The sequence below is a fragment of the Lolium perenne genome, chromosome 3 (genome assembly GCF_019359855.2).
Source record: "Lolium perenne isolate Kyuss_39 chromosome 3, Kyuss_2.0, whole genome shotgun sequence".
NCBI lineage: Eukaryota > Viridiplantae > Streptophyta > Magnoliopsida > Poales > Poaceae > Lolium > Lolium perenne.
This window is the reverse complement of record NC_067246.2, coordinates 335,408,686-335,436,506: the sequence shown is the minus strand read 5'-3', so window position 1 is coordinate 335,436,506 and position 27,821 is coordinate 335,408,686. Positions and strand designations below refer to the sequence as shown.

Below are 27,821 nucleotides of genomic sequence, written 5' to 3'. Positions count from 1 at the left end.
AGGGGGTCTGGGGCCACCACACAATAGGGCGGCGCGCCTGGCTCCTTGGCCGCGCCGCCCACACGTGTGGGGCCACCAGGGCTCCCCTCTGGTGCCTCTCGGGTGTTCTGGAAGCTTCGTGGAAATATAAGATACTGGGCGTTGATTTCGTCCAATTCCGAGAATATTTCCTTACTAGGATTTCTGAAACCAAAAACAGCAGAAAACAGGAACTGGCAATTCGGCATCTCGTCAATAGGTTAGTTCCGGAAAACGCATAAATATGACATAAAGTGTGAACAAAACATGTGTGTATCATCATAAAACTAGCATGGAACATAAGAAATTATAGATACGTTTGAGACGTATCAATAACCTACGCCAAGAACTACACGATGCACACACTGTCACCATTACATCATGGAGGAGGAATAGAGTACTTTAATAACATCACCAGAGTAACACAACTAGATCACAAAGAGAGAGATGAACCACATAGCTACAGTAGAGCCCTCAGCCTCGGGGGAGAATTACTCCCTCCTCATCATGGAGACAGCGATGGCGGTGAAGATGGCGGTGGAGATGCGTTCCGGGGGCACTTCCCCGTCCCGGCAGGGTGCCAGAACAGAGACTTCTGTCCCCCGAATTGGAGTTTCGCGATGGCGGCGGCTCTGGAAGGTTTTCTGGTGTTTCGTCAATCCGTGTCGAAGATTTAGGTCAGGGACCTTTAAATAGGCGAAGAGGCGGCCTCGGAGGAGCCAGGGGGTGGCCCCCCCATAGGCTGGCGCGCCCAGGGTCCAGGCCGCGCCGCCCTATGGGGTGGGGCCCCCAGGGCTCCCCTCTGGTGCCTCTCTGACTCTCTGGATGCTTCCGGGGAAAATAAGGTCCTGTGCGTTGATTTTGTCCAATTCCGAGAATATTTCCTTACTAGGATTTCTGAAACCAAAAACAGCAGAAAACAGGAACTGGCACTTCGGCATCTCGTCAATAGGTTAGTTCCGGAAAACGCATCAAAACGATATAAAGTGTGAACAAAACATGTAGGTATTGTCCTAAAACTAGCATGGAACATAAGAAATTATAGATACGTTTGAGACGTATCACCGGGCTGCCGATTCAGACTCTAGTCTTCGCCGCTTTCGGCCCGAGCCCGTAAATCCGCCGAAAAAATTCAGTTTCAACGATATTTACGGGCTTTGTTAGAGTTGCTCTAAGGCCACATTACACGACTTTTTGGCTTCTCGGTGCGCCAGCACCTGATTTAAGCAATAAAATCGAAAAAAATACTAACACTGATTTTAAAAATACAGCATAAATCATGTGCACCAGCCTAAACTTTTTTTGAAACACTTAAATAACGTTTTTTGAATTTTCTGAAATCAGATGGGCTGGTACCCAGGTTCTACACCATATTTTCGCGCATTTGCATACCAAAAACACCATTCCCGAGTTGCTCCTTTACGCCGCCCGTCGTGGCACATAACAGAGCATCTCCACTCGTCTCCCCGAACAGGCCCCCGGCGTGCCATTTTTTCATCCGGACGGCAAAAAATGGCCCCGCCGCGCCCCCGGTTCCTCGTTTTTCGCCGGATTTGGGCTCTCATCCATCCGGCGAGCCCACGCCAACCCCGGCCTACCGGGGAGCGCTCGGGGAGTCCGGACGAAGCGAAAACGCGAAACGCCGAGAAATCTCTCCCGCGCTTTCGCTTCGTCTTTGCCGCAGAGGTGGACCCGGCCGGTCAGCGGCACACTCATCGTCTTCCGTGCGCAGTAAAGGCTGCCGCCGGTCAGCTCGCCGCGACGCGTAGCATTCCACGCGGCATTAAATCGCCGGCTCCAGCCCCGCCTAAATACCCCGCTCCGCTCGCCGCGATGCGTACCACCACTCCACTCTCCCCTCGACGAGATCCATGGCGTTCAACGAGGAAGACGGCGCGGCCAACAACGGCTTTCCCCGCCGGTCGCTCCACGCGTGGGAGGGGCACCTCCTCCACCAGGCGGGGTACCCCTGCCTGCCGGACACGAGGCCGCCCGGCGGCGGGTGGCGGCTAAGTGCGGCGGCGTGCCAATCCCGCCGCCACCCCAGGGACACGCCCTCGACGTCGCCATCGAGGAGGTCCGGCTGACCTTGTCGGACCAGGACCGCGCCGACCCACGCTACCACCCCGACAACTACACGCGTGGAACTCCTACTTCCTGCGGCGGTGGGAGCGGGATCTCGCCTCCTACGACGGCCCGCCGCCTCCGCCTCCGCGCAACAACGCCGCGGGGCGCCGGCGTTGGTGGAGGCGCGCCGAATTGGACGCTCGAGAACGTCCTCGAACACATCGAGGGCGGCAACTATCCTCTTCTAACGATGCCCCCTCCATCGAGGGCATCGGCCAGCCGCCGCCGGGGAAGCAGCTGGCAGCCATGGCGCATGGCTGCCAGCTCGTCATCCTCCGGTTCGGCGTCGAGGTCGACGCTGATCTCCAAGTCGGCGCCATCGTGGGCGCCGGTGAAAACGGAACCGCCTTCCCCGCCGAGCAACCGTGCGCGAAGCGGTGGCGGGCTCGTCATCCGCGAGCCCTCGACGGCACGAGGACGCCTCTGCCCCAAGCGCGAAGCAGACACCTCCGGCGAGCGGAAGCGCAAGCCGGCGAAGGTGAAGGTGGAGGAGGAGGCCAACGACGCTGAGGACGTCGCCATCCTCGAGGCCGTCAAGGCGAGGTCCCTCCAGGACCTCGTCCCCGCCGACAACGCTGCGCCTGGTCGAGGGAGTAGCGGAAAAAGGAGGAGACGGAGTGGCAGGCTCGGGTCCTCGAGGACGTCGCTCGCTACCGCCGGCCTGCGACTCCTCCATCCGGCGTCGTCGTGCCCGTCATCGACCTCGAGGAGTCAGACGATGAATGGTACAAGCCATCTCCGTCCCCGCCACGCGGCGGTGGCCGGTGGGGAGACCCCGGCCAGGGCACCAGCAGCCAGGCGCCGCCGCGTTTCGACGATGGCGGCGACGACGACGGCGACAGCGACGGCGACGAGGACTACACGGTGTTCTACCGCCATTTTGGCATGTAGAGCACCCTGTTTTAGTATTTTAATTTGTATCCCCCGGCCGAACTCGAAATATATTCAAATTCGGCTTCTATGTATGAACTTCGCCCTCTATATAGTAAATATCATTAAATTTAGTCTAAATTCAATCATTTTTAGCCGTATTTTGTCAAGTTTTCGTTTTTCAAATTTACATCTGAGTCTTCGCCTTAGATCGCGGCTGGAAAACTGGTCCTCCCCACGTCAGATTTACGTCCAATCCAGACGTAACTTAGCCCGGATTTCGACATGGAGAGGGCAAACGAGTGGAGATGCTCTCGCCCGCGCCACCTGAAGGAAATGGGATATGGGCCTGCCCATCACTACTGACTAGTCTCTCGTTCGTGGTATCGTACAAACTTATTCGGGCCTTGATGCTAGTGTCTGCTCCCACCTGAGTACTTGCACTTGTACACTTATAGGTGACATATTATATTCAGTCATCCACGCGGGAAAAGTTATATACTATTTCATGTATCTCTTTCATCAGTCATATTCTTGCATCCGCTCTACTGATGTTGTTTATCAGCTGTTCATGAATGCTTGTTTCGGTCCATTTGCTGACAAGGTACGCTTGTTGCAAAGTTATGTGATTCTTGCATGATTTGTGTGATCCTTGCTTGCACCCCTGATGGAATATTGTTTAAAATACATACATGCCTGTTAAACTGAACAAGGGAGTAGCTAAGATACAACCTTTGCAAGCAGTCATATGCAAAAGCAATTCGTAGACCAATAATATGCATGCATTCCAAAATCATTAAATTAAAATACAACCCTAAGATATAATGTATGTAGTGGTTGTTTCTTAGAAATCTCTACTGCCTAGGCACTACGGGAAAACGGATCTTTGCCTACTACTTTTTACTTTCCCGAGTTCCAAATCTCGGGGCAGGCGGCAAAGACCACCTTTATCAAATGTTTGCAAAAATACACTAGGCAAATAATGACCACTAAGCAAAGGATGCCTTTGCCGAGTGTCCAAATTGGACACTAATTCTGAGCAAAAACATCTAAATTGGATTAGAGCAACTGTCGGCTGCTAGCTACATATACATGTCATGTCACATATAGCATCTCTACATCTCGATTTACAGGGTCTACGCGTATTTCAAAATTATCAATTTGATTAATATAATATAGGATTTACATTACCAATAAAAAGTACAAGATCTAAACCTTCTAATAATATATATTTTGTATTGTATATCTCTTATGTTACGTTGGTTAAATTGACAATCTAGGGATACACGTAGAACCTCTAAACCGAAACGGAGGTAGTATTATGTTGGCTCTACCAAATATTTTAATATTTAATGCTTACATGTGGATGTCTTGCATGCATGGAAGCTACATCTTCTCTCTTGTTGTGCTACAGCCGGGCTGCAGATGGAGAGCCCGCTCCCTTCTCTCTCCTCAATTCTCTCTCATCCACCTAGCATTTTTTTTTTTGAACATGAAAGGATTTTATTCATTTAGCAGCACTTTACAGAGAGAAGTGAAAAGGGGCTCACACCTAACAGCGGGAGAACATCTTTCCCAGGACATTGACCTGAGTTTGAAGATAAGCATCTAATAGCTAGAGGTCTAGACTGAATTTTGAGAGCTAGCTGAGCCTGATGATGAGCCTTTACATTGTAGCACCTATTGACATGAGCGATTTTGTTGTTCTGGAAAGCTGATGATTCTTGAATAGCTGCAAGAAGGGGCCTGATGATCCAATGCCCTTTGGTGTTGAAGATGGATGTAGCCGCTACCTCCGAAGCCAAGGCCAAGCAATCTGTGAAATAAGTTGGTTCTTGTATGCTAAGCCTTTCAGCCAACATGGTCGCCAGAAGCAAGCCAAAAGCTTCAGCTTGTAGAGGAGATGATGCTGGTGGAGATAGGGCTGAAACATGCAACTGCTTGTAGTGTTGATTGCAATCAGTTGTGATGATGATGCCTATGCCTGCCGGTGTTGACTCCATATTTTTTTCAATTTTCCAAGCAGCATCGCAAAAAATGGTAGTGCCTGCAACAGAAGATGGGTCTTGTTGTGTCGGCAGATGCTGTACTGCATAGCAGGTAGAGCGATGATCTTCAGAGGACACCATATTCTCGAGCTTAGCTCCCTGCATAATTGCATTAGCAGCAGGAAATACCTGTGAAGGTTGACATAATTTCCTGCAAAAAAGAGCATCGTTTCTTGCTTTCCATAAACACCACAGAAAGGTATATAAACTTGTGAGGCTGATATGGGGATGCCCCAAAGAGAGTAAAGCCTGAATCATTTGGGCAACTGACTGATTATGTGCTGCAATGGCCTCCGTTCTGATGAACCAAGGAGACGAGAACCAGGCAGCTTTTGAGAAAGGGCAGAGGAATAGCATATGCATTCCATCCTCTACGCTGCCGCATCTTGGGCACTCTTCATCAATGTGTTTGGAAAATTTACTTGCTCTCTTACCAGTGGGTAGAGCTCGACGAAGCAGCCTCCAAGCGAAAGTTTGGACCCTTGGCACCATGTGTTTTTCTTGCCATACCTGATTAAGAAGATCAACAATATGTGGAGGCACAACTTTTGGTCGTTGGTTTGTAGGCAACACAAGATTATTGAAGCAGTGTTTGTAGGCACTTTTCGAAGAACAATCACCTGCAGGGGTTAGCTTCCAAACAAGAACATCATGCCCAGGAGCATTAATAATAGGAGTTTGCAGAATAGCATTAGCAGTTTGTGGAGTGAACAAAGAATTGACAAGTTGAACATTCCAAATTTTCTGGTTGGGGACCCAAAGGTCCTTAACAACATCTGGGTAAGCAAAAGGAGGTTCTTGGATAATCAAATTGTCGTAAATACTTTGCCATTGAGAAAACCATGGGGAACTCCAAATGGAGCTACTGCCATCGACTATTTGGTAAAAAGAGGCTGAAACTAAAAGAGGTCTTACCTTAAGAATTGTTGTCCAGAAGGCAGATTTTGGTATGTTTTGCTTTGCCCTCCAAATGGATGTGTCGCTGTGGTACTTTGATTTGAGGATGAGGGCAAGATGATTATGGGGTTCTTTCGCTAACCTCCAGGCCGCCGAAAGAATTAGTCCTTGATTAATAGCCTGCAAGTTTCTAACACCTAGACCACCTATCTTTTTTTCTATGCAAATGTCAGCCCATGCTCTTAGACAAAGACTTTTAGTAGTCGGTTCTTCCTTGATTCCTGTCCACCAAAAGTTTCTAATAATAGCTGTGAGCTTTGTTAGAAACTTTTTTGAAAAGAGAATATTGGACATATAGTAGACGGGTATAGACGAAAAGACAGATTTAATAAGCGTTAGTCTTGCAGCATGCGAGAGCCTGTTGGCTTTATAAGCACTCAACTTCGATTTAAATTTGTCATAAAAAAAATTGTAGGCTGCTGCGGATGTCCCAAATGAATGGTGTTAGTATCAATATCTTGGAAAGATTCGCTTGATATCCTGCTTAACCTGCAAACCAACATTTTTACTAAACATTATTCCAGTTTTTCACCAGTTCGGAACCTGCCCTGAGTGTTGGCAGAATTGATTTAAAATGTGAGATATGGTAGATGCTTCCTGCATGTTAGCTTTGCCACAGACTAGCAGATCATCTGCGAACATCAAAGAATGTATTGGAGGGCAGTTCGGTCCAAGAGAGATACCTGATAGGTGATTGGCCTGAAGTGCATCTTGTAGTGCCAAAGAAAGCTCATTCACTGCAAAGACAAAAAGCGACGGAGACAAGGGACAGCCTTGTCTAATGCCTCTGCTACTTTTAAAGCGAGCAAAAGATTGTCCATTAATAATAACTGAGAAAGTCGGCGAAGATATGCAAGCATGGACAAGATTTATGAAATGAGCATGAAGCCCTTTACGTTCAAGAGCCGATGCTATGAAATGCCACTCAATTCTGTCAAAAGCTTTAGCTAAATCAATTTTGAGCATGAAATCAAGCCCATCCCAAGAACAAAGGGAGAACGAGTGAGCAATTTCTTGGGCTACAATGATATTGTGATGATCCATATTTTAGCGTTATTAATTAATTTAAGTTAATTGATAATTTACTGCTAATGATTTTATTGTGTTGCCAATCTCTTATATTAAAATTAGATGTAAAGCTTTGCGTGCACTAAAACTTAGAGGAGTTAATCAAAATAGTAATTAAGAGAAGCTGATTTATTTATATGCTCAAACGCATGTAGTATTATTATCTTTGGAGCTAGCTAGAAGGACTTAGTAACACACTATGTTGTCTATAGCTGCACATAGTAGAATTTAAAAGTATGAATATGACTGCAGCTTTGCCTCTGACTTGCATGTCGGCTGGCTTTATCATGGCACTTGATTGTGTAGAGCCAACGTGTGGCTTAATACTAGATGTGCTGGCAGCATAGGAGAGGCTAGGAAATCCAATTTCTCTGCCTTGTTTCAATGCATGGTTTCCACGGAGGGTTTTTACGGTACCCTATACTGCACGTAGCAGTATACCCTTGATTTGCTAAGGGTATGATAGACAATTCTATCTGTTCAAATTAGTGGGGAAAAAATGTAAAGCGAGTTAATGATGGGCCAAGTTCCCAGCCCGTTTCTCACACGAGTCCTCTGCCTTCAACGCCATTGCTGTGTGCATCTTGCCGCCTCCACCGAGGTTGCCCGCTCGTCGATCTGGCCGCCGTGTTTGACCTAGGCCGCCGCCACATACATAGCGCCCGGCGCTGGCCCGCCATCACCCGCTTGCCCCCGCCGCGTTTGACCTAGGTGGTCGCGCGCTCGTCGACCACACCGCAGATCTCTGCGTCCTGATCCGGGAAACCTCATCGCAACTAAATTCATACTCTGAGATGAAATTAGACTATATCAGCTAGCTGTGTAGTTAAGTATTGTAAATTCGATCTGTCTTAATTGAGAATTATGTCCGCAGCAATCTCCTATGCAGATTCAATTGCGAGTTTCACCTGTGGCAAAACTCTGTAATAGTTTTATTTTCTTCGTTTTGCGTAGATGGTGTTAGCAGAACTATATGTACAGGTTTGATTGAACCGCTGTGCAGATTCATCATGAGTTACCCATGTCAAATCTTGTGAACAGTTTCCGTTTATGTTTTTGCCCAGATGCTGATACAAGAACTTGTATATGGTGATCGTAATGTGTTGCATATACTTTCTGTCATGTCAGTATCATTGCTAAATTAAGTGTGGGCCAGATTTGTGTAGTTTAGAAGGATAATCCTGAAGTAAAAAAATTTAAGCAGTGAATGACATGGATATTGCATTATTCATACTGAAACATGTGTTAGTTTTAGTATCAGACTCGTAATAATCTAGCTCTGATTCATAACCGCAGTGTATGTCATGGAGGGCATGGAGGACAATAAAGAACATGATATGGTGGTTAACAAAACTTTTAGTAGCGAGGAAGAAGATTACAAGTACTACAATGCGTATGCTAAGTCCAAGGGGGTTTAGTGTTAGAAAAGAAGAGCTGACTAAGAAGCCAGGTATGGACATTGTGGATGCCGGGTGAGGAAGTGCTCCGATGGAGATCGAGATGTCTATGAAAAGTGGTGAATGGTTTGTAAAAGATTTCATGGTTGAACATAACCATCCACTCGCCATTGGTGATCAGACAACTTTCATAAAGTCTCGTCATGGGTTGAATAACGCTCAAAAGGCGGATGCCATTGAATATGAAATTGGTGGCCTTCGAACACACGAGATTAAACTGTGTGCAATTCTTATCTGAATTCAACCAGTCTATGTTGCGTCCTCAGGAAGTACCAATTGAAACTATACGGAAAAGATTATCTTTCACTTAATCGAAATAGAAGGTTACAAGTACTACAAAGGATATGCAGGGATTGTGATATATGGACTTGATAATAAACACTGAAATTTTACCTACATGGACATTGTCACTAAAGTAAAAGTCCAATATTTGCACTAAATATATGGTCTACCAAACAACCAGTTCACAAGCAAATATAAAGATTCGATTTCAGACAAATATATGCTCGGCTGACCGGAGCTAAAACACATGCCTCGTTATTTCTAGAAGAAGACTATTTTGGCTAAGTATAATTTTTTTATGATCCTTCTAAAAATAGTTGATGGGATCATTCCTTCATCCAGCTCCAGCCAAATGCTGTCATCAGCATCAACCTGTCATACAAGACAACAAATACAAGTTAGGAGCTCCTTCATTTTGTGCCTCAACTGAGACAAAATTAGCAACAAAAGTATTTCAAATAATGTCAATGAGAAAGACTGGAGGATAGCTGCTTTCCCAACACCGGACCATTCATGCTAGCTAACTGGGTAATTGCTAGTTCTTTGTAAGCACGCATAACAGGAACCAAATCAACCAACTAACATCCTAAAAGAATGATTTGCTTAATTGATTGAATATTTCAGAAGTAGGTAAACCAAGGATACTTGAATCGACAAGCGTATGAAAGTATGAAAGAATACAGTTAGCGGCAGCTAATGCTGCTCTCGTTGATGATAAAAACAAGAAGATACAGAGAGATTTACAGCTGCTAAACAAAAGAAAAAAGGACTTGCAGAATGGAAGGTAGCGAGGCCCAATTCCGTCACAGGCAATGCAGGCATCAAAGAGCGGCAAGCGGTGACTCTGAGCCTCTAAACAAATCATGATTTCTAACCATGCCTTGCGAGGCCTCAAATTGGAGGCCATGCTGCACAAAGAATGGATTAACCAAAGCAATCAGCCCTATCCTCCTCTCCTCACCCTTCCTAAACTCAGTCAGTCAGCATCTGTGCTAACCATAATGCAAGCGCTTCGTCTAGTTAACAATGCACCTAAACAAAGAATTCTATCTGTTGAGGTTAGCACCTGTGTGTAGCCGCACCCTAATACGTGCGCCAATACCCAGGTGACTTGTCATCGCTTGCAAATCCCTGACCTGAGCTGTCCTGCTGCTCAACCAGTCTGTTAGCGCTAGGAGTGAACCGGATTTTCACTCGCTTTGGCCGGACCACTGAAGCTGCATCTCTAGTTGCTTCCGCAAACTCTTGCTGGGAACAACTGCTGGTAGATGGATACACCTTCGGCTTCACTTCGTAGCTGGCATCTTCGTGTTTAGTTTCCAGGTGGCGCCGCTTCATCCTCCAGGAAATGGGAACCATGTCCTCTCTTTCTTCATCGAAGTGGAGGCAGAATTTGACTTCATATGCCTAGTATGGATCGGAGGAACTGAAAAATGCTCAGAGTCTGCGGGACGCTTATTATCCTGCTGTGATTCATGGCACACCTTCTTCAGCCACCTCAGAACCTGATTAAAGTATTTTTTATCAGAAACGAAGTATGCACAGTAATCATACCATCCTAGAGAAGCTCCATAGTTCTTCCTAGGTCTTCGTTCAATTACTAATTTTGTTATTCAGATATCCTGCATGATGTGAGTTACTCAGAAATATGTGTTCACTAACCTACAATATGATTCCATCATATATCTAAGCCCTCGACATGCCTAAGCCTAACCATTTATGTGAATATGTCACCGCAACGAGCAGGCAAGGCAACAAAATCAAAACTCTAGCTATATAGGATCAAATGAGTGAGTAATAAAATCCGTCTTCATATCTCCTAAAATCGGTTCTCGTATCTAAGGCTGAAACCACAACGTACCTTCTGTTCAGAGGAGTCCGTTGTCGTTGTTCAGAGGACCTGCAGCTTCGTCGCCGTGGTCGGCGGCAACCGCCGGCGACACCCGCCGGCGACACCGCGTCTGCCTCGGCCCAGTACTTGACCGGCTGGGCCGCGCGACCCTCCGAAACCTTCATGTCCGCGGATCATCCTGGCCGGAGATCGACCAGCGGCGCCACGGTGGTCGGCGTCAGCGACGGCCCGAACCCTAGTTTGTAGGGGCCATTCAAATCGACCGAGGAGGAGGGGATACGGGGGCTGCGCGTTGGCGGCGGCGGCGGCCGGACCCTGGCTCGGAAGGGTGGTTCCCGTCTCCGCCGCTGCTCAAGCCGGAGAGAGAGGAGGGACTACAGGGGAGCAGGTCCATGGCGGCCGGAATATCTGAGGGGATTTTTTGGGTGGGCAAAGTGAACGAACGGGGGTAGGAGATGGAGTCTGCCTTGCGGGACAAAATATGATCTTCCTAAAATACCCTCATCAACATATACTGTTGGCTCTGGACGGCGCAGGACACTCTATACTGCTCGCGTGTTGGGCGGCCGAAATCTGACAGTATGGCTTCATCTGCACGGCTCAATCTATAGATTGGATGGCCCATATTCATCCTTGGGTACTGTAAAAGAGCTCTTTCCACGACACTGCATGTAGTCCAGCTCAGGCGGCAGCTGGCCAGATATTTTACCAGGGCGTATCGAAGTGTCTCAGCGGCAAAGCGGTAGCCGGATATTTTAGCTAGTTAAACGACTTCTCTTGCTATAAATAGCTGCTGCCGTTGCTTTAGAACTCAGAACGCGCGAGAGAATAGACTGGAATCAGTGAACTTATGTGAAGTATAGCTAGAGCAATATAGTGAGAAGTAAAGAGCCAGCGAGAGTATGAGAGGAAGATGTCGACCCAGAATACAGGAACACATATGGGAAGGTTCTGCCAGTCCATCGTAGAAGACAGTCCAGCGGTAGATTGACGCTTGTATACTGTTGTTGGTTTTCTTTTGGACGTTATACATCGATCTGCTATATTTATTCAAGGCAAGCTGCTTTATACCCTCTTATATATTTTGTAAAGTAGGTTTTGCTGCTAAAATACCTGATTTAGTATTTGATATGAGATATGAGATATTTGTGGGCTAATCCGCCGGTGTCGTTACGCGGTGATGGATCCGCTGGAGCCACCGGTACGAATCGGGCATTAGCGCGAATATCGATAGAAAGTGATCAACATGAGAGATACATGTTTTTATAAGAGCAAACTTGGTGCTACGAAGGTAAACATATTGTACCGGTCACAGTTCAGGTATGGGACTGTCTGTGTTCTCCGCTGGGGACGGCCTCTGTTCGGGAACGTGTCGGTGATGGATCCGTAGGAGCGACCGACATCAGTAGGTCAGAGTGGCCGGGTCTTAGCGGGTATAAGAACACTGCTTGACTAGCGCAACCTAGTCAAGACTGTCGATGTCGGAGTACCCCTCTGCAGAGTGTAAAAGTGTGAATTTCACCCCTGTGATTCCCGGGTAGGGAAACTTACTTTCATGTGTGGCATCATGCGTTTTAAATTGCCTAATACCTTAACCACATGTTGTTGTTTTACAAAAGTATTTCTATTTTACATTGTATATGATTGTGTATAATCGTTTTGCTGAGTATGATTTATCGTACTCACCCTAGCTCCCCAATGTTTTTATCAGAGTTGCGCAGCAGAAGAGTTCGTCGGTCGGAGATTAGGCTGGACCAGCGGGTGGGAAGCGAATTAGAGAATTTAGTTGTAATTCTTGTAATTGTAAAGAAAATATAAATAGATGAGCTTCTCGTGATCCACTGTGCTGGTTATTGCCTGCATTTTTAGCCTTGCGCGAGTATAAACCTCTCGGTTTATAGGCGCGCGGCGGCTGTCTCGTCCAGGCCCGGTCTCGGGGCGTGACAGATATTGTTATTAATGCGTCTTACTTTGAAGGCTTGCTGAGAAGGATGAATATAATCAGGCAACTGTTCCTTCAATCTATTAGCCAAGGACTTAGCAATTATTTTATAGATGACATTACAGAGACTAATTGGTCTAAAGTCAGAAGGCAGATGACATACAAACTTTTTTGGAATAAGAGCAATGTTTGTGTCGTTGAGGCGAGGAGGAAGGATACCTGTGATGTAGAAGTTTCTTACCATGTTGGTCACGTCATCTCCAATCCAGCTCCAAGTTGAGGTGTAGAAGGCGACATTGAACCCATCAGGGCCTGGAGATGCATGTTTCTTCATTGCTTTGATGATCTCCCAAATCTCCTGCTTGTCTGGAATAGAATTGGTGAAATCCTCTGTATCACATGGACAAGAAGTGCTCAAAAATGGCCTGCCATTGTTAGGACAAGACGAGTGAAAAATTGTTTTAAAGTAACGAACAAATTCCTGAGCAATGTCATCTGGGTCAAATAGGTTGTTGCCATGCGCATCCTTAATTGAAACGATGCGGTTTCTGCGTCGACGCTTGAGGGCGGCAGTGTGAAAATAAGAGGTGTTTCTGTCTCCGTGCACAGCCCAATGTTTCTTTGCTCGTTGCCTGTAAAATTCTGTGAGTTTTGTCATGTTTTCTTCATATTGAGCAATAAGTTTTGCCTCCAAGGAGTGGTCTTGATCTTGAATCGGTTGCTTCTGGATGGTATTGATCCGATCTTGAAGTGTATCTAGCTGTTGCTGTATTGGCCTTTTCTTTTTGCACCATTTCTTAAGGGTACCTGCAAGATTAGTTGTCCTAGTATGGAAAGGTTTATTATTAGAAGAACGCCAAGCAGTTTTTGCAACATTTTGAAAGTCTTCTTCCATGGTCCACCAATTTTCAAATTTGAAATTGAGTTTTGGTCTATGAAATTGGGATTCAGTTGAAACAAGAATAGGTACATGATCACTAAGAATAATCGGAAGATTAAAAACATTGGTGTTGGGAAACACATTACACCATTCAGCATTAGCAAGACACCGATCCAGCCTCTCGAACACAGGAGTTGACGAGAAACGCTTGTTCGTCCAAGTATAAGCAGGACCACTAAAACCAAGATCAAAGAGACCACATTGCTTAACATAACCATTAAAAGTACGCATAAGATAGTGGTTTACATTAACAGAGGTAGTATCCATGTCACACATGATGTTGTTGAGATCGCCTAAGCAAATTACTGGTTTCCCTATGTTATCATACACAAAAGTGGATATCTGATCCCATATCATTCTCGTGTGGCGATGATGAGGATCCCCATACACACAGGCCAGCGCAAATTCAAGATTTGTGGCTATATGAACAACTACAGCTAGGATTAAGAAGTGGTTGGAATACTTGACACTGACCTGAACTTCGTCCGACCATAGCAGCCAAAGGCCACCGGAGAGGCCCTTTGAAGAAACTACAAAGCTATCTGCTGTGCTAAATCGACTATTAAGTTGAGATGTAATGTACCTGGAAGATCTGATTTCCGAGACGAAAATAATCTGTGCTCTAGTGGATGCCATAAGCATATATAAAATTGCTTAGACTGACAAGGATCTATTATACTTGCTCTTAGAAGACTCTTATGAGCTTTTTAAAATTGTTAGTCATTATATGGCTTTCTCATCCAGGCACAATTTGGTGGTAATCCTCTTCCTCTGAGATATACTCTCGGCGTACTATGTTCAATTCATGGGGAGGCCAGTGGCGGACCTAGGATTTTGCTAAATGGTATGCTGAACCAAAAAATTGCGGACATTTCAATAAATATGTTTAATAATTTAATAAAGTATGTATAAGGACATGAAGAAAACAAATGCTTTGCCGAGTGTTATAAGGTGGGGCGAATTCTGATTGGTAGTTGTAGCTAGAAGATAAGGAAGAAAAAAAGAAAAAGAAAAAGATACTTATCCCGTCGTGTATTTTTTGTTCTAGGCAAAGATTTTCTTTTCGTACTGGGAAGAACACGTTAAGAGACTACAATGCATTGTAAAAGGCATAATATGGTGTCATCACTACAGGAAACAATCAGGACCGACGGCCGGCGGCCATCGGCATAGGAGCCCTTACCGTCGGGAAGCAACTACCGGCAGCCGGCGGCACAGGAGGCCTTACCGTCGGGAAGCAACTGCCGGCACTTTGCCGTCCGTACAATAATGTCTCGACACAGCTAGGCTGGCCATCGGCACAGACACCAACCCATTGATGGGCTCGAGCCGTCGGCACAGCCGTTGTGGGACCCGCCGGACGGCTAACGGCCGTTAGACAATGGAGGAGTGCCGACGGAAATGCCGTCTGCAGGATCGGCTAGCGACAGGCTGCCACGCGTCCCACATGGTCAGTGATGTGCCGACGGCAATGTCGTCGGCACAGTCTCATCGGCACATTAGCTCATCAGCACCGTCCCGAGCCGTCCCCAAACGAAAAAAGTGCATAGTTGTGCCGACGGCACCCTACCATTTGGCACGGTCAAAGATCTGTGCAGCTATTTCCATTTGTTTTTTATTTCGGCGAGCAAAGTAGCAGTTATTTCACAGAATAATTAGCATTAAAAATAGCAATTAAATCAGAGGAGGTGGATCACAACAAGATCATCATCATCATATAGAAGGTACCAATGTAGCAATAAGATCAGCATCATACACAATTTATCGACATGATCACCACAAGGCAGCAAGTATCATACGCACGATCGACACACACCTGATAGACACCTAGCTAAGGGAAACTAAGATCATGTACTCGAACTAAGTTCATCACTCCCAAACTCAGGCGTTCGACCTTTGTCTAGGTAAACCAAGGTAGAATCAGCACCTGAACCGTCGCCAGTAGGGGAAATGCCTGAAGCACCGAGAGAATGGCGTCCAGAGTGCATCAGTGTGCCCTCTCGCGATGAACCAGGAGAGGGCCGGGTCCACGAACATCCCGTTGCCTTCATTTCGTTGCGCAGCCAGCCAAATCTCCACGCCGCAACGTCGTATGCGCGGGCAGCAGCCTCCTTCGTGTAGAAGGTGCCAAGCCACACACGCACCCGCAGGCCGCTTGCAAACGCTGAGGAAGCCCGTGTTGCTACGACGACGAGGAGCCATCTCAACGGCAGCGGACCTCAAAGGATTATGTGGTGGTGTTGGAGGAGAGAAGTGCTGATGGTGGTGTTGGAGGAGAGAAGCGTTGATAGTGGTGTTGGAGGAGAATACATGGTTATATATAGGGCGGCGAGGGGCTGAAACGGCGGGAATATTTGGCGGGAGAGAATGGACGAGAGAAAATGGCGGGAAATCATGGCGTGGAAGTTGTGCAGACGACATTGCCATCGGCACAGATACATGAATTGTGCCGACGGCCACAGGTTAGCGTCATTTCTCCCGCGTCACGGCGGTGTCAGTGTCCCCATCGGGCAGAGACTGTGCCAACGTTTGTGCTCGGCACAGCTGAGGTTTGTGTCGACGGCTTCCGTCAACACAGCTGCCGATGTGCCGACGGCTGGCTTCGTTATCGGGCGTCGAGGTGACCTGTGCCGATGGCCCCGATATTTTGCCGTCGGCGCAGGGTTTGGCCGTCGGCACCTTGCGGCGTTCCCGTAGTGTCCGGTTGTAATTTTTGCTGCTAACATGACAACATCGGAAGTAGTACTGATAGTTCATTGGAACCCGACGGCTCAGTTCCATTCTTCAATTCTTGTACCACGCGTTTTCTGATCTTTCCTCGATCGAGGGTCTTTTGCTCTATTTTGGCTATTTAAGAAATGACAGTTTTGTCCCCTGATAGGTGGGTCCAAACCTATCAGGTTCGTGGAAGAAAAAGTCAAACCGACCACACCACTTAGTGTTCCTCCACCTCGCTCTCACCCCTGTGGCACTCGCCCCCGTGGTCGCCTCACCACCGCCGTTTATACCTCGTTCATCTCCGGTCGCTGCCGCCGCTGCGCTTGTACCTAAAAACTTGCCTCGCTCCGTTCTACCGCTCTATCCCATTAGATTCGTCTATTGGTTCCTAAATTTCGAGATCATGACCCTACCCGATTCTAGGTTTTATTGCCATGGTTGAGTTGTTGAGCTCCAGCGAGCTTAGCGGCTTGCCTTGGCTTCCCGGCGTCGTCTACGTCTCCTACGCGGCGCCGGCATGACCTGACGCAGGTCGAGCTGCCCGCAAGGTTTTCTTCTAGTGCCGCCGTTGTCGCGCCGTCATCGCCATGGTTCGTAGGTTTATAGCTCCACTTCACCAGGGCCCGCTACGGCTACGGTATGTCACCCTATTCCCTCGTTCTCAAGTTGACTTTCTACTGCGATCGATTTTGTCCAGTTTATAGGGTTCCTGGCAACCGACGATCATGTCCATTAAGGGCTTGTGGCACTACGAGTAACTCTTTTGTTTTCCCTTTTGACCTAAGCAATTGTTTTGAGTCTAACAAACAACTGAATTGTCTTGAGACTGGCAAAGAACTGAACATATTTTGATGGTCTCAGGTTTTCTTTTTTTTTTTGAGCGGTGATGGTCTCAGGTTAGGCTGGCAAAGAAGCGGTGACGAAGCCCAACAAAAAGAGTTTCCCAGCCCAATAACCTCACCCTAAGCCATTTCTCGTCCAACGCACGCGCGAGCTTTCTTTCCCCAAGTCCCAGCCGCCTCCATTGCTGCTCTTGTCCAGCCAGCTCCATCTCCTCGTACAAGCTTGCTCCGCCGCCGCCGAGCCGACTCGCTTCTCCTAGCAGAGCCGCCGCCCAGCACCGATCTGGAACCCTGACCCTGAGCGCGAGGCGGCGGGCTGAGGTGCCTGCCGAGCACTCAGGGGGCGTCAATGAAGAATGGCGTCGAATGGGGGAAGCCGCGGCCGCGCGGCAGCACCAAGATCGATGAACTATCCATCATTTCGGACTGGGCGTCGCTTCTACCGGAGCTCGTCCAAGGCATCGCCGACTGCGTCCTCTCCACCACCGGCGGTGTCGACGCGTACATGGACATGAGGGCCGTCTGCCCCAGCTGGCGCTCTGCCATCGCCAAGCATTCTCCACTCGCCACGGACATCCGTTTCCGCCCACGCCACTGGGTCATGGTCGACATGAAACCCGACAACGACGACGACGACACCCGCCTCTTCCTCCACGTCCCCACCGGGCGGTTCCGCCGCCTGCGCCTCCCGGTGCTCCGCGACCACATCCTCGTCGGTGCTACCGACGGTCTCCTCGTGCTCGGGGAAAAGGAGGCCCCGCACCTGGCTCGTGTCCTCAACCCCTTTACAGGTGACATGCTCCTCTTCACCGCGCCGCTACCTGAAGATTTTAAGCATATAGAGTATACCGCGCTAAAGGGAGGCTCTCATTGCGCGCTGGTCTTCCTGATATCGGCCACGGTGTTCTGTGCTGTTCCAGCCAGCCAAGTCTTTACAGACACGGACTTTACACAGGAGGCCTCTGGTCCTGGTCATTACTTGGATAGCATTGTTAACTTCCATGGCAACATATATTGTGCCGATATGCACGGATGGTTATTCGAGCTTATCACACCAGAGGAGCTCGAGGTCATAGACCAGGTGCCGCCTGAAATGGACGTATGTAGAGAGGAAGAATTTGGCGAATTGCGCTCTTATCTCGTGGAGTCTGACGGGGAACTGCTGCTTGTTTGCTACACAGAACTATCTTTCAAAGTTTTCAGAGTCAACATCCAGTACATGTTGTTGGAGGAGGTCAAGAGCCTTGGCAGCTGCGCGCTCTTCCTCGGTGAAGATAGGTGTGTGTCTGTGGATGCGGATAATCTTCCATCTGTTGACGGAGACTGCATATACATGTTAGATTATGAAGGCATGGGCAACATGTGTGTGTACAACCTAAGAGGCGACACGGTGGATATTATCTCCAGAAAGCACTATCTTAATCGACCTTTCAGCCTTATTACGGTCCTCCTGCAGTATTGCGATTTCCGTCCCTTGTCCTAAATGTCTGTGAAAATAGAACTGTTCTGGCCTTGGTGCTATTGCCACTTCAGTACTCTGGGGTTACAACCGATATATGCGAGGAAGGGGAGATCAAGCAGTCGAACAATATATGTATTTCAGTTATCTCTTTCATCAGTCGTGTTCCTGCGTCCGCTTGACTGATGTTTATTAGCTCTTCATAAATGCCTATTTCAGTCCATGCTAGTATGACAATTGGTGTGTTGTGCTTGAAGTACTATTGGCTTAAGCTACATATACACACATGTTGGCTTGTGTGCCCCTGTTACAATGACGCTTGTTGCAGACTTTTTAATTTTTCTGCACTTCCAATCCCCTAAAAGTCCTGCCATCACTTTTGGATCTTCGATCACTATGACCCAGGTTGTACTGTCATAGCCGATCCTGGTGGGCATGGGAAGGATGCTCACCAGACACCAGATGTGCTACTACAAAGTTTTCCAGTCTGGTCCGAGTAGCCCCTATGTGCAGTAATAGGCACTCCCTTAAGTTGCAAAGAACCCTTCTCCAGGCATGTTAAATATTGATGCACAGACCTTGGTTAAACACAATTTCACTGTGGCTATTCCACAGCCCCACATTACAATAGAAGTAGCAATATTTAGAGCAGAAGATCTAGAATGGTTAACCCACTGTAATGTACCATGTTAACACAAAGTAAATAAATAAAACACCTTGCCAATTATCTTAGCTGCAACAAATTCTATAAAGAAGATGGTTAACTCATTTTAGTTGCTTGCAGAAGACAGACTCATGTGGTTCTTCATATTCTTGTTGCTCAATTATCCCTTGTGATAATATTGTTTTGTGCCAATAGCCACAAAAACATATGAATTATCGGGGGCACTTTAATAATACACATTACAGGAAGAAACATGAGTGTCACCCCTCAACATTTAGCTATCTTATATAAGGAACTAGAAGAGTGGACATCTTTAGACTGATATTGTCACACAAACAGCTTTGGTGTTGACCCTACAACATTGCTCCTCAGGTCCGGCTATCCAAGGTCAGCCCAGCCATCTCTACCATACTATAGAGGACTAGTTAGCTTGGGCCAGCAACTAGTTCACATTTGAAACATGAAGAGCAAGCAAGAATTACGCTGCAGCTCGAGGTACTGCATTTGTTCATTATTGTGTTTAAACTACTAGATGGAGCTTATGTATACCTGGGTTGATCTATAAATAATTTGGTCGATGCGGCTTGCAATGCAAAATTGCAAATGAGCAAGGCTGATGCTACATGTAACAGCTGATATCTTTACTAGGAAACAATGTGGCCCGCGATGGTGTTGAGGCTTGCACGATGACAGATGCAAAGAGGAAATCATCTGAAGATGATAGAGTGTTCTCCCTGCGGGGAACTTTGATCTTCAGTTTGCCTGTAGCTTTTAGTGCCGTATGTATTGTTCTCAATTGACGGATGTTAACAAGTTCAGATACGAGATGTTGGTGCGATGGCCGTGGTCTGCGAGCGGTTTGCTCTGTGCAGCTTGGGCTGCGGGTGGCTGCGTCGTGCGGCATTGTGGCTCCGAGTGCGAGCGGGGGTATGTCGGGATGGCGGTCCCGGAAGGTGGTGTTGGTGGTCTACGCTGGGCGTGGTGGAGCCATTGGATGTCGGGGTGGCGGCCCCGAAAGCTTGATAGTGTTGAGGACATCGACCTTGTGTCGCGTGGGCGGCAAGGTTGATTTGGCACAGTTCTCTTACGCAACGGAGCGCAACTTGGAGGAGCTGCAGCTGCAGATCACGCATCTCCCGCACACGCCGACGCACTAGGAGGCCGCGCGCAACACCGCCGCCGATACGTGGCGGATAGCGATCCAAGCCGGAAGCGGTGACGGCGACGGAGGGAAACGGACCTGGTGGCAGGGCATCTCGGGCGGTGTCGATGTAGAGCCCGGGGCCAAGGTCGCTCCCACACCGCCGAAAGGCAGGGACGGCGTCGGTGGCGGCAGCAGGCGCTGCTGCAGTAGGGTGCCGGTGTTGAGAAGGGGAGGATAAGAAAATCAGAGGGGAGAGCGCAGCCGCGGTTGCGCTCATTCACGGCCGCCACCTCTTTCGTCTTGCATAGAGAGAGGGGTACATGTGGTGTTGCGGGCGGTGTCCTACGGTGTCCTGGAAGACGGCGATGGGGTCGACGCGGTCGGCGGACATCTAGGGGATGGCGATGGTGTGGACGCAGGTGGCCTGGCGGAGGCGTGCGGTGCTGGGAGAGGGAAATTGCTCAATCTGCTGAGGAGTGGGCTGCCTCGATTGTTTCATGGTGGAGCCCACTTCATAGCATCACCGCTTTGACCAAACGCTATCTGAAAATTGAGGAACCGAGCGCACAGGTCTTCATGGGCAGCCTGACCACTACGTAAACGAATAACAATAAATATCCAAGGAAAGAAAATAAAAATGAAACAGTACCAAATTGCCCTGGTTCAAGCAAAAGGGTCCAGCTTTGATATATAGTATTATAATATTAGTGCTCCCAACACTTGGATAGCATGCTACAGTTATCCAACTTGAATTGGATTGCAGTGATCTCTAGAACAATAGGAGGCTGAAACTTCAGTGGAATCAACAGGAATTTGATCACCATAAATCTATTTTTTCGAGAAAACGCAAGAGATTTTGGTTTCGTTTCATTGAGAAGGAAGAAGCCATCGGGGGTACAACCTCCAGAAGGAGGAACACACACACACGACCGTCCTCACCAAGCGACTACAACTTGGTAAGGAGGTGCTCTCAACTACAGACCACAATGACATTAGGCCTCGCCTAGCCTTGCCTCCAACCAAGAATGGTGAGGCATTGAGACTTGAACAACTGGGCAGCAACACCACCGTCGAGCAACCAAGAATGGTGACACAACGGCATTAGACCACCATAAATCTAGAATATGGAGTTGAAAAGCTAAGTTTAGAAAACATTGATGCAGAGAATTTGCATAGGATATGGTTCTAAGAAATTATCCTAATCTAGTAATCACATCAGTATCACAAAGCTTGGGAACAAGAAAGCTGATAAGAGTTCATCCTGATTATGAATTTACCTTTCCATTCAAGGCCATGATGGCAGACGAAGCATGCTCATCTGCTGCATATAAGTTATAAAGCCAAAACCTCTAAACCTTCCAGTGTCATGGTCTACGAGGACCTTAGCTGGACAGAAACGAAGAAGAGAAAAAAAATGAAACATCCAAGATGAGAGCAGAGAAATAAATGAGGAAACCATTACCATAAATAATTTCACCGTAATGGGAAAAGGCATCCATCAGAGTGCTTTCGTTTGTGCTCCAGGAAAGCCCTACAACAATTATTCACGGCAATCAGATAATACCACAGCAGAATAACTTATTTTTAACAGATCAAAAGAGTATATAAATCATAAGAAGGCCAAACCTCGAACGAAGAGCTTTGAGGATAACCAGCCTACTCCATGAGAAAGGGCGATAGGAGCCTAAGGGAAAGAGGGAGAGATGGAAGGGTACTAGGAACCTAAGAAAGAATGTAGGACTAACTCTTGTTTAAGAGTAGCAAAGATACCTCAGCAGGTTCCACAAAAATTGCCACGAGAAGCAAATTTTTTTTTTGCCACAAATCATAATTTACATCCATGAAAAGTACATAGATGCATTGCATACAACCAAACCAACCAGCATTCCTAGCTATAACCAGAACGCTACAGGAGAAAATGACATGAAATTCTTAGACACTTGATATGATTTGGCGGTTCGGTGGATGGTGGTTTGCAGCTCTCCCTCACAACTGTACTTAAGACCAAAAATGGTAATGTGGACCATGAAGCCACAGTCACCAACAAAGCTGTCTTCAAACTCCATTTCTTTGCGTACGACTCTCTCCACAAGGCAAAACCTGCTGTTCCCCATGTAAGTGAGGGTGGCACCTAGACTCCCCGAGTGCTTGAGGAAAAGCTTCTCTTCGACCATCTTGCAGTCCGGCTGCATGATAACTAAGCTGGTGGGGGAAGCAACTTTGCAGGAACAAATGTAGCCATCCTCATGAAGGCCAACCCACGCATCCAGCTCACTGTCAAAGTAGCCTTGTTCTTGGAAAGGCAAGGCCCATTCCCCATGAAACCTCCAGTTATGGTTCTTGGTGTCAAAGGAGAAGGTGGTACATACATTGGGGTTGTTGCTAGCAGACATGAAGATACTGTGTCCATCCGGGTGCATGGCATAGGAGGTGATTCTGTCACCCTCAGTTAATGGCAGTGGGGAGGGCACACTTGTCCAAGACCAGTCCGTGCTTGGATTTGAAGAGTGGAGATCCCCCTGTTTTGCCGACATCACCTCGAAGGACTGTTGCATATCCATGTGGTTAAACTTGAACACATACAGTTGCTGCATGTCAGCAGCAGCCACAAGGATCTGAGTCCCGCGGAGCAGTGTATCCGGGAGATGAGGGCCGATGGCCAATCCATTTGTCTCTGTGTCGTAGACCATGGTGCCAGGGTGTCTGTTGCTCGCAATGAAGATATTGCTGCCCAGGGCAGCAAAGTTCATGCGATATTTAGGTTCAGGTGACACTAGCCGGACGTTTGGGAACTCCAGGTCCATGTCGGAGCTGCTGTCCAAGTCCAAGGTGTCAATGTCAATCTTGCGGATGCTAAAGCCCTTGGCCCAGTCATCTAGCACCAGATAGAGGTGTTTCTGCTTCCGCGACTTTTTTTTGTCGGCACGGTCCCAGAGCCCCTCCTGCCGCCTCTTGGATATCCCTCCTCCCAAGATCAGCTCCTTTTTCTGATTCATCGATGAGGTCTTATTCCTCAGCCCAAAGACTCGATTTTCGTCGCAATCGAGAACACACAAAGACAGATCTGAAATCTGCAATCGCGATTTGACGGGCTCTTCTAATCTGCATATCCATGAGCTATTTATAGACCCTGTCTCTAACTAGCCGGAAGGAAAATCGGATTAAGAAACCGCCTTTGTTTGCAATCCAACACAAGAGGGTAAGAGCATCTCCACTCGTTTGCCGTCCCCACGCCGAAATCCGGGGAAATTTACGTCCGGATTGGACGTAAATTTGGCGTGGGGAGGAGTAGTTTCCCAGCCACGATCTCAGGCGAAGACGGCGATCTAAATTTGAAAAACGGAAACTTGACAAACTACAGCATAAAACGGTCGAATTTAGACTAAATTTAATGATATTTACTATATAGAGGGCGAAGTTCATACATAGAGACCGAATTCGACTATATTTCGAATTCGGCTAGGGGAATACAACTGTAAATATAAAAACACGGCGCTCTACATGCTGAAATGGCGGTAGAACACCGTATAGTCGCCGCCATCGTCGTCGGAGCCGTCGTCGTCAAACTGCGGCGGCGCCGAAGCCGCCTGGCTGCTGCCTTGGCCGGCGTCTCCCCACCTGCCACTGGTGCGAGGCGGGGACGGCGATGGCTTGTACAGGTCGTCGTCGGAGGCTTCGAGGTCGACGACGGGGACGGCGGCGCCGGATGGAGGAGTCGCAGGCCGGCGGTAGCGAGCGACGTCCTGGAGGAGCCTCGCCTGCCGCTCCGCCTCCTCCTTCTCCCACTGCTCCCTCGACCAGGCGCAGGCCTGGTCGAGCGGCATGGCGTTCTCAGCGGGCACGAGGTCCTGGAGGGACCTCGCGATGATGGCTGATGACCCACAAGTATAGGGGGTGTATCGTAGTATCTTCGATAAGTAAGAATGTCGATCCCAACGAGGAGCAGAAGGTGTTGACAAGCAGTTTCGATGAAGGATTCACTGTAAATGCTCACAAACAAGTATTCAGGGGGTTTTGATGTAACAGATGAATAAAGTACGAGTAAGTAAAGTGCGAGAGTAATAATTGCAGCGAGTGGCCCAATCCTTTTTAGCACAAAGGACAAGCCGGTTTGTTTACTTATAATGACCAAACGTTCTCGAGGATACACGGGATTTTAGTCTAGTGCTTTCGCTACATACGGCTAATTAATCTTCATTGTTTTGATAAGTGTTGTGTGGGTGAACCTATGCTAATGTACCGCCCTTCCTAGGACTAATACATACTTGTGATTATACCCCTTGCAAGCATCCGCAACTACAAGAAAGTAATTAAGATAAATCTAACCACAACCTTAAACTCTGAGATCCTGCTATCCCTCCTGCATCGATATACCAACGGGGGTTTAGGTTTCTGTCACTCCGGCAACCCCGCAATTGGCAAACGAGTACAAGATACATTCCCCTAGGCCCATAAAGGTGAAGTGTCGTGTAGTCGACGTTCACACGACACCACTTGAAGAATAACACCACAACTTAAATATCATAACATTGAATATTACTCAACCATACTTCACTACTAACATTTAGACTTCACCCATGTCCTCAAGAACTAAACGAACTACTCACTAGACATCATATGGAACATGATCAGAGGTGATATGATGATGAATAACAATCTGAACATAAACATTGGTTCAACGGTTTCACTCAATAGCATCAATAACAAGTAGAAATCAACACCGGGAGAGTTTCCCCTATCAAACAATCAAGATCAAATCCAAATTGCTACAACGGTGACGATGTGCAGCGGTGGAGACGGTGGTGATGATGATGAAGATGATGATGATGGTGATGGAGATGATGTCCAGCTCGATGGCGTCGATTTCCCCCTCCGGGAGGGAATTTCCCCGGTGGATCTCAGCCCGCCGGAGAGCTCTTTTCTCTCTGGTGTTCTCCGCCCCGCAGAGGCGGCTGTGTCTCTTCGCGAGGTACCCTCTGGAGCTTAGGTTTTCGGGACGAAGGCATACGCGAAGAAAAGGAGGCGAGAGGGGGCTGTGGGCCCCCTCCTCACAGGGCGGCGCGGCCAGGCCTTGGGCCGCGCCGGCCTATGAGGTGGGCCCACCTCGGGTCCCCTCGGCTCCCCCTTCTGGCTCACTTCATCCTCTGGAAAAATAAGGTTTTTCGTATAATTTCCGTCAACTGTTGATCTTCCGAAATATTGCATTCTGACGGCACTTTTCCAGCAGAATCCTGGCTCCGGGGCGCGATCCTCCAATAATCATGAAACATGCAAAATAGATGAAATAACATAAGTATTATCTCCAAATATGAAATATATCAATGAATAACAGCAAATTATGATATAAAATAGTGATGCAAATTGGACGTATCAACTCCCCCAAGCTTAGACTTCGCTTGTCCCCAAGCGAAACTGAACTCGGTAAACAGGACCACATGTTTATGGAGTGAAGAGTCGATAAATCAAATACGGACAAGAAGCATCATATTCATTCACACAAGACATTCTAGTAAACAACTTCCTCATATAATTCAACTTGAAACAAGTATAAGGTAATCACAAATAAAGGTGCATAAGAAATCATAGTTGGTGATGGCAAACTTCGTTCTTGGTCAGAGAACAATTAACAGGTTATATTTATCTATCGAGCAGCGCTCTCATGTTAAAGTTTATATGGCACAACTTGCACACTCAATCATAATAATCTCCTCATGATCATTGATAACTTTCAATGCTATATTCATTCAGATAAAACTTGTACTAAACAAGGAAGAGTAAAAGACATGATGAAGCAAATCACAATATAATGGTTTGATCACAACAACTCAAATGCTTTCTTGAGATGGAGGGAAATAGGTTTACTGACTCAACATAAAGTAAAAGACAGGCCCTTCGCAGAGGGAAGCAGGGATTAAATCATGTGCTAGAGCTTTTTCAGTTTTGAAATCATATAAAGAGAATGAAAGTAACATTTTGAGAGGTGTTTGTTGTTGTCAACGACTGGTAGCGGGTACTCTAACCCCCTTGCCAGACAAACCTTCAAAGAGTGGCTCCCATTTTATTTTTATTTTGTGTGGCACTCCTTCCAACCTTTCTTTCACAAACCATGGCTAACCGAATCCTCGGGTGCCCGCCAACAATCTCATACCATGAAGGTGTGCCTTTTTTATTTTAGTTTTATTATGATGACACTCCCCCCAACCTTTGCTTACACAAGCCATGGCTAACCGAATCCTTCGGGTGCCGTCCATCAATCACATACCATGGAGGAGTGTCTATTTAGGTTAATTAATTTGGGACTGGGAATCCCATTGCCAGCTCTTTTTGCAAAATTATTGGATAAGCGGATGAAGCCACTAGTCCATTGGTGAAAGTTGCCCAACAAGATCGAAAGATAAAACACCACATACTTCCTCATGAGCTATAAAACATTGACACAATAAGAGATAGTAAATTTTGAATTATTTAAAGGTAGCACACGAAGTATTTACTTGGAATGGCAGGAAATACCATGTAGTAGGTAGATATGGTGGACACAAATAACATAGGTTTGGGTTAAGGTTTGGATGCACGAGAAGCATTCCCTCTCAGTACAGGTCTTTGGCTAGCAAGGTTAATTAGCAAGCATAAGAGTCGAGGGAAACAAACAAATATACATGTGATAGAAACAATCATGCATCTTCCTTGCAAGCACAAACAGTTTTAACTTCAGAATAATAAGCTATGAGCTAACAAGAAAGAAAGATAATGAAACAACTACATGTATTTCTCTTTTCTACTTAAACCTCAAGGTGTTGTTGCTATTGACCAATGCTAAGTTTGCCAAAACCAAATAGATTTATTCAATGCTCCCAAAGTGATACCAATACTAATAACAAGATCAATCATATAATAAGGATTGCAAACTAAAATAAGATGTGCAATATGTAAATGATAAGACTTCTCATTAATATTCCATAACGATAACTCACACCAAGGGATACATAGACAACCAACTAAAGGAGAGATACTTCCACACTGCAACCCATCTTATATGATAACTTCCCTACTCATGATATGACACTACTTGACAGTAAAAGTAAAAAGGTAGTGATGATGTGATACCGCGGCACTCCCCCAAGCTTGGAACAAACCAAGGGGATGCCAATACCGATGATGAATTACTCCTTCGGCGATGGTGGTGATGAATTCTTGACAAGCTTCTCAACAAGCTCCTGAAGCTCATCAATCTTTGTACGTGAGGTTGCGAATCATCTCCGAATTGTGCTCGACGCGGTTAAGAAGTATGTCCGACGACGAGTCCCAACTCTTGGAGTTATTTCCCCACTCTTCACCCTCAGGCTTCATCCTTCCTGCAGTGTTAGAACGATCTATATCCCAATTGCTAGGCAATGCTGCCTTGGGAGTCCTTTCAATTTGACTATTGAAAATTA

General features: G+C 47.1%; 2 protein-coding genes and 1 long non-coding RNA gene across 7 annotated transcripts; 1 reads left to right on the top strand and 2 right to left on the bottom strand.

Annotated features, from left to right (window-relative positions):
* Positions 1 to 8,821: 8,821 nt before the first annotated feature.
* On the bottom strand, positions 8,822 to 11,324 carry LOC127345902 (uncharacterized). Its single transcript, XR_007879113.2, has 3 exons — positions 10,689 to 11,324; positions 9,894 to 10,332; positions 8,822 to 9,199 (listed from the first exon to the last, which is right to left on the bottom strand). It is a non-coding gene; the product is annotated as an uncharacterized lncRNA (long non-coding RNA).
* A 5,948-nt stretch (positions 11,325 to 17,272) lies between these two features.
* LOC127345900 (uncharacterized) lies at positions 17,273 to 20,080 on the top strand. Of its 3 annotated transcripts, XR_011756351.1 has the most exons (3): positions 17,290 to 17,912; positions 19,617 to 19,739; positions 19,893 to 20,080. XR_011756351.1 is itself a non-coding variant. In XM_071828725.1 (2 exons), exons 1-2 carry the CDS (start codon positions 17,471 to 17,473, stop codon positions 19,667 to 19,669), a joined length of 495 nt encoding a protein of 164 aa, XP_071684826.1. In that variant the 5' UTR covers positions 17,291 to 17,470; the 3' UTR covers positions 19,670 to 20,080. The 3 variants fall into 3 exon arrangements, 2 of the variants coding, with proteins under 2 accessions (XP_071684825.1, XP_071684826.1); XM_071828725.1 differs by having other exon boundaries at positions 17,291 to 17,912; positions 19,617 to 20,080; XM_071828724.1 differs by lacking the exons at positions 19,617 to 19,739; positions 19,893 to 20,080 and having other exon boundaries at positions 17,273 to 18,836.
* Positions 20,081 to 20,739: 659 nt separating this feature from the next.
* LOC127345901 (uncharacterized) lies at positions 20,740 to 23,604 on the bottom strand. Of its 3 annotated transcripts, XM_051372423.2 has the most exons (4): positions 22,015 to 23,604; positions 21,851 to 21,919; positions 21,666 to 21,774; positions 20,740 to 20,931 (listed from the first exon to the last, which is right to left on the bottom strand). In XM_051372423.2, exon 1 carries the CDS (start codon positions 23,382 to 23,384, stop codon positions 22,281 to 22,283), a length of 1,104 nt encoding a protein of 367 aa, XP_051228383.1. In that variant the 5' UTR covers positions 23,385 to 23,604; the 3' UTR covers positions 20,740 to 20,931; positions 21,666 to 21,774; positions 21,851 to 21,919; positions 22,015 to 22,280. The 3 variants fall into 3 exon arrangements, with proteins under 3 accessions (XP_051228383.1, XP_071684827.1, XP_071684828.1); XM_071828726.1 differs by having other exon boundaries at positions 21,666 to 21,919; XM_071828727.1 differs by lacking the exon at positions 20,740 to 20,931 and adding an exon at positions 21,259 to 21,505 and having other exon boundaries at positions 21,666 to 21,919.
* Positions 23,605 to 27,821: the final 4,217 nt, after the last annotated feature.